Here is a 12529-nt window from a genome sequence, read left to right on the forward strand (position 1 = left end):
CCAGCCTGGAAGCCGCTGTGTGAAATCTCAATCAAAATTTAATGATCTTATTATAGGAAGGTAGTTGAACAAGTGGACATATTTACAAAACTCTTACATGAGCACCGTGAATATGTTTTTTGAATTAGATGAACATGGATGTGAACGTGCAATTACAGCTACTCATGAATAGTAATTGGCAACAAGGTACATGTGTCTGCAACGTCAACGACAACGTTGCCATGGGAACTGAACAACAAATGAAAGCAAATACATTGTATTGTATCGTAAATAGGTTTACTATTGAACCTAAACAAGAGAAATGTTGTTCTTTGTATTTTGAATTCGCAAGAAATCCAACACGCCCGCATTTCGATCTCAACAACAATGTTGCCATGGAAACTGAACACTGGTCAAACTGCCCATCAGGCATCACCCTCCCTCCCTCCCCCTCAAAAATTAATTGGCTGAGAAAATTCAAAGAGAAAAACGCACAGATCAGGACTTACAAGAGTACCGGCACAACATGTGGGGCCTGAACTCCCACCAGAACAAGAAGAAAACCAGGGAGTACAGTCGACCTACCCTTATAACGATATTTGCGTCAGACCAAGAAATATTGTTATAAGGGTAATATTGTTATAGGGGTAACTGGTTCATTTCATACACATACGTCATAATGCATGGATTTTGTTCAGTTTTTACACTCTTCATAGCATAAAAAATGACATACATCATTTTACATGCACATTATGTACACAGCAAGGTGCCCACTGGTGCCCCCATTGCATTCCGTCATGTCCCAGCGACATATCAAGTGAAGCTTGCCCTACCTGGATAGTGGGCTCTACATATTCCCTGCTAGATATTGTTATAAAATGGAAAATGTCGATTGGTCAGTCCATTTTATTTTGTTATAGGGGTAATATCGTTATAGCAATATTGTTATAGAGGTAAGGCATTGTATACACAAGTCAATGGAGTGATTTAGTTTGGCAGAAAAATATCGTTATAAGGGTAATATCGTTATAGAGGTTATCGTTATAAGGGTAGGTCGACTGTAGTACAATACTCCCTGAAGAAAACTATAACAGGGTGAGGCAATGTAAAGAGAAAAAAGATCAGGTATTGTTTTTTCATTTGTCAGATTGTGTTTTGTTCCTGTGTCATGTTTCCTTGCCTTGCAAGCTTGCCTTTCCTTTTTTTTGTTGAGCTTGAAAAAGTACGTACTGAGTACTGTACTCCCTGCATGCTTACAACTGAAAAAGTGTGAAAGCCGAAAACTGTGTACCGTGATGGCTGCGCTGACCCCTGACAAATCGAGCTATATACAGATAGTGCACGGATTGGTCCTCGGAAGAATATTTTTCATAATCCCCGCGGCGCTGCGCGCCTTGGGGATTATGAAAAATATTCTCCTCGGATCCGTGCACTATCCTATACATATCGACCTCCACTAATTCTCGTGATCCTTGACTGGTCCTATATTACCCATATCGCCATAATATCGACCGCTTGTATCGACCGCTTATATCGACCACTTAGGCATTGTAATCTTTCGACTTTGGAGGGACTTTCTCTCCACTTCAAAAATAAAATTTGAAAGAAAGAAGACAAAGGAAGAGAACAAGCAGGATTTGAACCCACAACGGTATGAATCTCAAGCAACCCCTTATACTACCCAGCCACTGTACTGCAGATGCTGAACTCTGTTGTTCTTACAGTCTTGTACCCAAAATAGGCAACATCCTATGTACACTATAGTACAAATGCTATACTAAAAAGGTTAAAATAGCTCCTAAAGGTTCAAATTCTAGGGTTATGGCAAAGGAATCGTGATAAATAGGATATTGACCTCGACTTCGGTCTATATGGGAAATATAGGCCTCGTAAAAGACCTCGGCGGACCTCGGTCTTTTACTCGGCCTATATTTCCCATATAGACCTCGTCTTGGTCAATATCCTCAATATCTCACGGCGTATCAAAGTCGACGGCTTAATGGGCTCTTCAAGCGTGCTGTACGCACAGTCTGTCGGGTACCTCCCGGGACACCCACAAGCAATATTCTTACACGCATGAACATCCAAACATTGACCACATACACCAACATGCACCTTCTGGTTTATATCTGGCGTTGTCTCCATGACTCCTCTAACATCAGCATGTTGTTCGCTAACTTTTTCAGCCGCAGTAATTCCACTCAAACTCGTGGTGGGCACAGCAATTTACTGATTGTCCCAGCCAGCCCAACTGCATATCTTGCCAAACGTGTTACCTATGCTGGGACCATCTTATGGAACCAGCTCCCCGCTGCGGTCAGGCAAGAAAGAAAACGCAATCGCTTTAAGTCAATGGCTCTTGCATTTTCGCTTACCAGATAAATAAGCCTTTTTACAAATACTGTATGCACTGCTCTTTACGTTATTTTCTCCCTATGCAAGTCGCAACTCCTGTTTTGAGTTGTTTTTCTTCTCTCCTTTTCTTTCCCTACTAGTTGCTGTTACACTCACTGATCCTTATGCATGGATATACAGCATTCCCTCACTAGTGGGACCATTGTTATTAGGCTAGGGCCTGTTTTGGACTTCCCACTCTAAATAAAGAATACAAACAACAACAACAAATCCTATACATATTTGACCGCTTAGAGATCACAAGTTTCTGTGGGGGTCAATAATAAGAGAGTGATAATATTCGTTATGGCTATTTTTGTGTGTTGTCTTCCCGCCCCACGCCGCCCCAGATCCGGGCGTGACCTAAACCTTCTAATAATCACTCCAGTGTTGAGTCTGACCTAATCCTTCTGTTGTTGCGTTCGGGGGCTGTGGGAGAAAATGCTATCCATGTAATTATCCCGCTGGGCGTAGTCCCTAAAAGCAATGGAAAATTGAGGTTGATTATAGACCTCCGCTTCCTCAATAAGCATTCGGCCAACTTTCATTTTAGAGTTGAGTTGAGTTGTTTTTTAATCACCTTGCCCCCCCCCCCCTCCCATGTGCAGTCTGCCCTCTGACAGGCTGCCTTGTGTTGTCTCTTGGTGTTTTTTCTTGTGCTTGCTGCCTATGCTGTTCTGTTCCTGTCGTTTTTTAGTATAGAGCGTTTTTCCGTGTGAATTGCCAATTCAATGAACTTACCCTTACCCATGTGAAGTGAGATGCCCGAGAATCAGGGATGATGAGGGAGGGAGTAGCCCGATGGGCAGTGATGATGACGGAGAGAGAAGCCCAATGGGCAGTGATGATGAGGGAGGGAGAAGCCCGATGGGCAGTGATGATGAGGGAGGAAGAAGCCCGATAGGCAGTGATAATGAGGGAGGGAGACGCCCAATGAGCAGTGATCATGAGGGAGGGAGATACCCAATGGGCAGTGATGATGAGGGAGAAGCCCAAAGGGCAGTGATGTTGACAATGGTTGTCTCAGCTTGCCTGTATGCATGACGGTATGAGGCGTGAGGCCGTGTCAACATGACGCCTGGGTCGGACGGTGCAGCGGTTTTCACCCCCAGTCCCCTACTCAATTCACACGGCGCATATTGTACACAACAAGCATCTTACCAAGAGTAGATAAACAAGACTGTGCAACTCCGGATCTCTCCTGCACACTCTGCAGATACCCCGCCCCACGGCGGAATCTTTTTGTTGACGTCACCTTTTTCCAGAAAAACGCACATTTTGCCGCAGAGTAGTGTGAGAGCACGTGCTGGACGCCGACCTTGTAATGTAAAGCCCAGCAAAGTGCACGAGGCAAAACTTTCCAAAAGACTCGCAGCGCATGCGTCGTAGAAAAGATTACGTCAACAAAAAATTCCGCCGTCGGCGAACGCATCCAGGAGTTGCACACTCTTGTTTATCTAATCTTGATATTACACAGAGGAAGGTCAGATCCGTGGAAAGTGCACCGGGTGGGGGAGTCTGGAACCCACGATACATGGACAGAACACCGACAAAACTCACAGGAGCAACACAAAGTCTGTATATACCTGATCCCCCGTGTGTCATTTTCCTGTGCCTGGGTGTGTGGGTGTGTGCGTGCGTTTTGCATGTGCCTTGTTCAGCGTCCTCCCCCTTCTGGGCGGAACTAGCATCCATACAGAATCCAGTCGTTCAGCACCTGGTTGACGTTCTCCCGTTCGTCCTGCTCAGTGACGTGGCACCATCTACAGGCAGGGCATATCTGCAAGCATTCGGTCACTGGTGTACGTGAGCTTCTGGGGCCGGATTCGCCCCTTTCCCAGCTTGCACAGTACACGTGTAGTTATACCTAGTGAGTTTCATCCAACAAGCCGCTATGTTTGCCCCTGTCTGACAAGGCTGCGTGGCTATATGTTGGTTGCACCGTAAGACTGGTCACCCAGATCCGATCGCGGAACCAGTCATCACGTAACTGCAAGTCGCCGCTCGCCGTATCTGTGCTCGTCCCGTCTCCCACTGCACTCTGATCTCACAGTCCTTGTTCCGTCAGCTGATATCTACCCTGGCCCAACCAGATGCGTAACTCGGGGATCTGCGATGTATGACCATGATTTGTCTTAGGTTCTTTGCCCTGCTGCCCTGGGACTTGCATCGTCTCGTGGTGTCCTCCATGAATTCCATATGTCCTTGCACCTGCCAAGTCGCAAAAACAACTAACTGAAGCAGGGGACGTGATTCTGGTTGCTCGCAAATGCACCGGCTCAATGCCATGTCCGGTCCGCATAACAGAGAGATTTCTCCATCAAGGAGGACATTCACCCGGCCAACATGTACTGGGAAAAGTAACCTCCGCCCGCTCTGGGCCAGGCGAGCGCAGCACCATGAGCTACAGCAGAGCCACGGAAATCCTCAAGTTGGCTATGGGCCGCACCCAGGCTGACCCTACATCATACGTCTCGTCAGCCTCCGATCAGGTGGTGCAACGGTCGCAGCTAACTCGGGCATTGTGGACAGACTGCTACAACGGCACGGCGGTTGGAGGTCTCCAAGGATAAGTATATCGCGGACTCACAGCACGACTTTCTTTCTGTATCCACACGCATTGCTTCCACCTGACTATCCTTTGTTTCGTGAGTACATTCTCTGGTAGACCACTACCCCATGAACAAACCGGTTGCTATGTGAGTGAAAAAATTGTTTTCAGGGCTGAGCATAGCAAAAGAGTGTAAAACCTTATTTTTAACTCACCATTTTCTGTTGTGCACTGTTGCTCTCCCACTGTGCAACTCTCTCTCTCTCTCTCTCTCTCTCTCTCTCTCTCTCTCTCTCTCTCTCATCTGCCATCATGGTCCTGTGTTCCACGTTTTAGCCTGGAATGTTCCCACCCACCCTCCCTCCCTTGGGTCCTGGACGTTTTGGCTTGTTTTGTCCCCTGTTGTCACGCATGCACTCACTATTGCAGACCAGTGCAGAACACACAACGTATGGAGGATTCATGGAGTGCAGGGCAACCGAATCTTGCATGTGATAATCATTATGTAGGATCATCCGCGCACGAGATGCAATCCATGAAGTAGGCACCCATGAAATGGGCAGAGTGTGGACGGCTCATATGATGGCATGTATGATATTCCACGCATGAAGTGCAGCCCATGACATGCGCACCCATGAAATGAGCGGAATATACAGGGTGTAGGCGGCCCACGCACAAAGTGCGATGCCCGTTAGAGGGCAGGAGTCTGGGCGTATGAGTGTGATGGCCGAAGGTCGTGGTAGATTTCCAGATGAGAGGAGATAGCTTGCTGATGTTTGCCCAGCCTCCATGCTAAGTTGTAACATATTGCAATGCACGTGAATGACGCTGTTGTTGCTATCAGCGCAGTTTGTCAGCACAATCTTGGCAGAGCAAATTGCTGTGCTGTTCGAAACAATTGGCAGCTGGTCTAAGCAAGTGTGTGGGTACATGCATCAGTGTGAGTTGTGTGCTCACGTGGCGGGTTCTTACATACTTCATTGTGTTCTGCGATGCGCCTGTCCCTCGAACAGCTGTTGGGTCAGTTGCGACATGTCTGTGTCGGTCGTCCTGATATAGCACAGGACATTGTTGCTCCTCCATCGGCCCATTGACCTGATTAACCAGTCAGGGGTACTCGCCATGACTGCAGTAGTGGCGGTACCGATGCGGAACGAATGACCAACAAAATCACGAGTAAGGGATGTTCCCATGAGTGGAAGATGCTGTCGTAGCTCTTCTTTCAGCTCCTGCCTAGTCAGGAATCTCCCAGAGTTGTAGAGGAAGAGAGCGTCATTGGTATCAGGTGGATAGGCAGTCAAATATGTCGGCATGGCGCAACCAGGCAAGATTGTGGAGTGGCTGCGAGATGTGTGTTGCGCACTACGGCCATGTAGACATGAATTGTCCGTGGTTTCACCGGTTGTGGGAAGTGTGCTGCGAAGCAGCTGAGCATTATGTTCGTAGCCGGCATGGGCATCCTTCTCCCCTACGGACCTATTTGCGTAAATTTCCTTTTGCAAGCGGTGTACGTGTGCAGTGCTGTCAGACCGATTACCATGGCTGCCAGGTCCGCAACCTTCCACATCAGTCCAGGAGTGGGAAGCAGATCGCAGTGTCTGGGGCTTGCCGTGCCGATGGCGCCAGCTGATGGAATGCTTGCAGGTTGAAACTAGACAGCGCATCGGCGATCGGCTAAACTCTTATTGATATGCCATAAGCGCCGTGTAACTGTTCTGCCTGGTGCGACGATGCTTGACGCAAAGGAGGGTTTCCCAAGAAGTTGTGTGGGCTGGAGCGTAGGCCGAATGGCAGCGCTCGATCAAAGTAAAATTGTCCTTGCCACTGAATACCAAGTAGAGACCAGTTTGGTGGGTGCACAGGGATGAGCAGAATGAGGAATGCATTGCGGATGGCCAGCTGTGTCAGCAATATACCCTGCCCGTAGGCCATGATTGTTTGCACTGCGTTGTCAACCCGGATATAAGACAGGCTAAATGTGGACGGGTCGATGCCATCGTTAACGCTTTTGCCAACAGCAGCTGATAAATCGTGGAAAATGCGTAGTTTACCATTCTCCTTGGGCACCATGCCAATGCCGGAGTACTGGAATGATGGAAATGGAGGGATGAAATAAGGGCCGCAGGTCTCTCCTTGTGCACAGGACGTTGCCAGATACTCTGATATGTACACGGAATATTCAGTACATGAGGGAAGATTTGAGTCTGTCACAGTCTGACCCATGAAGCCTAAGGCTATGCGGAATCCAGATTGTAAGCCCCTGCTAACGCAGGAAGAGAATGCCTTGCCTAAATGATCAGTGAGCAGTCTAGTAAAGCTGACAACATCGATGGGCGTGTGAATACATGGCATATTGGAATCAAGAACAGGGCTGGCTGGTATGATGAGTGACAGAAACTGTGTGTTACTACTGTCTTCACATGCCTGCTTCAAATCAGAGCTAGTGGCGTGGCGCCCCGCCATGCTTGGGTCGGGATCTGCCTGACCGTTCGGCGGGTGGAGCTGATGTGCTAGGCCAGTTGCTGGAGGAGTTGGCCATGCATGCCAAATTTTGGGTGGCGGCCTTGACATTACTGTAGAGGTGCACTCTCCCACACTCCCCTTGGCATCTGGTCCAGTTGTAACTCCGGCAAATTGGGCGGCCACTGACTGACGATGAGGAATGTATGCCGCCGAGGAGAGTGGCAGATTGACGACGTGGACACAGCCCCGTGAACGAGTGATGCTGCGAATCACGAAGCTTTAGCCTTGCTAGTAGTGCTCAGTTGCCACATGCTATGGCATGGTTAGCTTCGAGCATGTTAGCTTCGAGCTTTACCGCCCACCCACCATTGGGTCCTGTCCGTTTTTGCTTGTTTTGTCCGCTGTGTTCTGGTTTTCCATGGCATGTCGCATGCTGTGTTTCTGTCCCGAGGGGCTCAGGGTTTTTTTATGATTGCTTTCTTCCACTTGCTTATCTTCGGCTTTTTGGTTGTGACTGGCAGTTGGGTAGTTCCCATATTAGTAGAAGAGTTTTTTGGCGGCAAGGCAAGTTTTCCGCCAGCCCGGTTTAGCGGTCATGGCTGGAAATTTAGGGAGTCGGATTTTCAGGTGCTACCCTGCTGCCCAGTCATCCACACCATGCCATTGCTCTGCCCGTGTCTTGCACTGACATCTCTCTTGCTGGCCGGCTTGCTCTTTATTACTTTCTTGCCTTGTTTTTTTTGGCTAGTGTGTGGCTGCGAGTGTGGAATATGGTACACGGAGTGAATTCTCTGGTAGACCACTACCCACGTGCATTCTCTAGTAGACCGCTACCTACGTACATTCTCTGGTAGACCACTACCCACGCACATTCTCTGGTGGACCACTACCCACGTGCATTCTATATTAGACCGCTACCTACGTACATTCTCTGGTAGACCACTACCCACGTACATTCTCTGGTAGACCATTACCCAAGTACATTCTCTGGTAGACCACTAGCCACGTACATTCTCTGGTAGACCACTACCCACGTGCATTCTCTAGCAGACCGCTACCTACGTACATTCTCTGGTAGACCACTAGCCACGTACATTCTCTGGTAGACCACTACCCACGTACATTCTCTGGTAGACCACTACCCACGTACATTCTCTGGTAGACCACTACCCACGTACATTCTCTGGTAGACCACAACCCACGTACATTCTCTGGTAGACCACTACCCACGTACATTCTCTGGTAGACCACTACCCACATACATTCTCTGGTAGACCACTACCCACATACATTCTCTGGTAGACCACTACCCACGTACATTCTCTGGTAGACCACAACCCACGTACATTCTCTGGTAGACCACTACCCACGTACATTCTCTGGTAGACCACTACTCACGTACATTCTCTCGTAGACCACTACCCACGTACATTCTCTGGTAGACCACTACCCAAGTACATTCTCTGGTAGACCACTAGCCACGTACATTCTCTGGTAGACCACTACCCACGTACATTCTCTGGTAGACCACTACCCACGTACATTCTCTGGTAGACCACTACCCACGTACATTCTCTGGTAGACCACAACCCACGTACATTCTCTGGTAGACCACTACCCACGTACATTCTCTGGTAGACCACTACCCACGTACATTCTCTGGTAGACCACTACCCACGTACATTCTCTGGTAGACCACAACCCACGTACATTCTCTGGTAGACCACTACCCACGTACATTCTCTGGTAGACCACTACCCAAGTACATTCTCTGGTAGACCACTACCCACGTACATTCTCTGGTAGACCACTACCCAAGTACATTCTCTGGTAGACCACTACCTACGTACATTCTCTGGTAGACCACTACCCACGTACATGCTCTGGTAGACCACTACCCAAGTACATTCTCGGGTAGATCACTACTCGTCAGTATATTCTCCGGCACGTTCTCTGTGAGTACATGCTCTGGTAGACCGCTACCCACGTACATTCTCTGGTAGACCACTACCCACATACATGCTCTGGTAGACCACTACTCGTGAGTACATTCTCTGGTAGACCACCACTCGTGAGTACATTCTCGGGTAGACCACTACCCCATGTACAAACCGGTTTCTATCTGAGTGAAAGCAAAATTAGTTAATATGCCTCCTCAATCTCGGCTTACGAAGGATATACCCCTTGTGTGTTCCAGATGGTAGTCATGGTCATGCGGTGTGAGTTTTTCAAAGCTTGAAAATGCATTGTCCCACTATCCCGGTCCGTGGAACATCAGACATTCGTTGGTAACTTTGTGTATTGTAAAGTTAGCCATCATGGCATGTGACAAGAAGGAAATGAATTTAGAATTCCAGGGTCCCATTCTTCTTCCCACAAGAAACAGTTTGAGTTTAGCAACACAGTGCTGTGTGCCAATATTTGTTTGACTAGGACGCTTCCATTGATTGCAAATACACTTCTGGTTTTTCTATGTAATTTGTTTCTATCTGATTTCTGTTTCTCAGAAAATAAGGATTGTAACGAAAAGGTATATCATACGTTAAAAAGGTGTGCACCTTCCAGATACAGTGCTGTTCCTACAAAATTGTATGATGTAATAGTTCTCTAGCGAGCGACTTACAACGTATTCACTGTCTGTCAACGCGTTACATGGGATCATATGTCCTCCACAGGTACACGACGAGATATGTACTACACGCTTTGTCATTAAGATGATGTCAACTTTGAATTCTGTCAGGACAGAACCGATAGTTGAGGGGCTATGTACTCTGGATGTAACTAATGCAGGAGTGTCAACGAGTAGTAGGGTACCCGTGCTACCCGTAATTTGATTGGGTACTTCCTCCTGAAGCAAAATCTTCGTGACTTTTTTCACTACTTTTCGCTGCTGTTATCTCTCTCTCTTTCTCTCTCTCTCTCTCTCTCCCCCTCTCTCTCTCTCTCTCGCTCTCTCGCTCTCTCTCTCTCACTCTCTCTCTGATTATGTTAGCCTTAAACACTGACATGACATTTCGGAATTGTAGGAAAGCATGATTCATATTTTGGAGAGCCGACAGTCGTCGCAGAGCAAGGGTGTCGACGCTGCAAACAAAGCAAAGCGAACGTGTTTTTTCATGTTCAGCCATCAGGCGCAATGGGAAGAAAAGCACTGCGCTCATTGCTCGTCTTAGCTATTTTTTTAGTTCAAAACTTGACAGAGCAGGACAATGGCACTGACGTGCAAGAAGAGTGGAAAATGAATAGCTTTGAAATCCCCGAAACGCCTGTCTGCATGCGAACAGGTCGGCAAGATGTCAAAACTCCACAACTCAGAGATGTGACAATCGCCATTTAACGCAGCAAAGCAATATGAACAATTTCATAATAGAAGCCGTTCAGCCACTGCAGAGCCCAGACCTCAACGTGGATGATCTCGCCTTTTCTAGCAGCCTCAGCGATGTGTCCTGGTTGACACACCGGTGAGAAGGCTAGATCTGATCGTGGCCGCCGGGAAGTGCTGGTACAACTATGATATCCCTCGGAGAAAATTTGAAATGAGTGGCGCTGCCTGTGTTTGCTTCGGGGCATCCTCGAGCCAGAGCAAATTCGCAATGTGTACTAGCGCTGCAGCGCTACCGTGGTCTCTGCTGAGATGTTGGGGAAGGCACTCAGGTAACAGCGAAGACGATCAGAGACACGAGAAGCTCCTCCGTGACATACGACATCACGTTAATCGACCTGCGACTTGGAACGGTTTCAGCGGTGATGAGTCGAGCGATGGCAACCCAGACTGAGACTCTACTCAGACTACTCAATCCTATAAATATTGTAGACATGTCGATTGAATGTATTGAAGTGTTTCTAATCCAAAAGAACACTTTTGTTGAGCTCAGTAACTCCTTGAAAAAATGAAAAGTAATGTCAAAAAGTCACGAAGTTTTTCTTGCCGGAGGAAGTAGTAGGGTATCCATTTTTTCTCCTGAGAACCCGATCGGGTGGTTGGAGTACAGTGTTTTTGCAACGGTGCATGTAAATAGCATGGCTACATGTACATGCTGCTGTACAATTTCTATGTAGCGCAAGTGCACACTCACAGTACAAACTGTGTCAAAAATACCCATTAGGGTACCCGCGCTACCCGGATAAAATGCCCGGACCCGTTACCCGACAAAACCCCTACCCACTGCGGCCCTAAACTAATGCACCGCTGAAAGTCGTAGAAATTAATTGCAAGTTGTACATAGTTTGAGAGGTGAAAATTGCTTTGGTGCGGCACTTGCAAAGCATGATTCATTTGAGGGGATGGAGGAGATACTTCTGACTTACCATGATTGTCATGGGAATTCTCTCACTAAACTTCCAAACGCGAAAGTATGGCTTCGGCACTTGTTCCAAGAGATCCGGTCTAGTCACAGGTTCAGTTGGAGTGCCGCTATTCACGGTTTGTCGGACTTGTTCCACATCGTCATCTTCACATGCTCTCACCAGGTCTGGATGAGGTGCATTGGTTGAGTAGTAGTGATCACCGTACTCAGCCAGACCTGGTGGTAGATACTTGTCCTCACTCTCCTCTTCAGATGCTGTTTCCATTGCTACAGTACAAACATAAGCACATTGAAAAGCAATGTCTACTTGTACATGGTAAGATTGCATGGTGTGTAGGTAAATACTGGGATTGCATGGTGTATAGGTAAATACTGGGATTGCATGGTGTATAGGTAAATACTGGGATTGCATGGTGTATAGGTAAATACTGGGATTGCATGGTGTATAGGTAAATACTGGGATTGCATGGTGTATAGGTAAATACTGGGATTGCATGGTGTGTAGGTAAATACTGGGATTGCATGGTGTATAGGTAAATACTGGGACAGGGAACGCAGCATCTTCTTCTGCTAAACATGTATCTGTCAACATGACATCTTTGAAAACTAATGAATCACTTGTTGGCGAAGTCACCATCTGTTGGGCCTAGGTCGAAAGGTTGGACTGATCTACATCAAAGTCAGCCAGCCTCTAATAGTGATACAGCAGTGATGGTATAGAACTGTAAAGTGTGTTCAGCGCTGGCAGACCTGGATAACTGCTTTCTGGTACACGAACTGGACTGGGGATAGGTTTCAGTAAGTCTGTTATGTGCACTGCACAACATAGCACCGC

At 47.5% G+C, this 12529-nt stretch overlaps 1 protein-coding gene across 1 annotated transcript in view; it reads right to left on the bottom strand.

Annotated features, from left to right (window-relative positions):
- The window catches only part of LOC135829149 (uncharacterized), a 40300-nt gene that overhangs the window by 9114 nt on the left and 18657 nt on the right, over nt 1–12529 (bottom strand). The window contains exon 3 of the mRNA XM_065341555.1: nt 11696–11961. Coding sequence (XP_065197627.1) covers nt 11696–11961 — 266 coding nt within the window. The remainder of the gene's footprint in view (nt 1–11695; nt 11962–12529) is intronic.

This window comes from Sycon ciliatum, chromosome 13, assembly GCF_964019385.1.
Source record: "Sycon ciliatum chromosome 13, ocSycCili1.1, whole genome shotgun sequence".
NCBI lineage: Eukaryota > Metazoa > Porifera > Calcarea > Leucosolenida > Sycettidae > Sycon > Sycon ciliatum.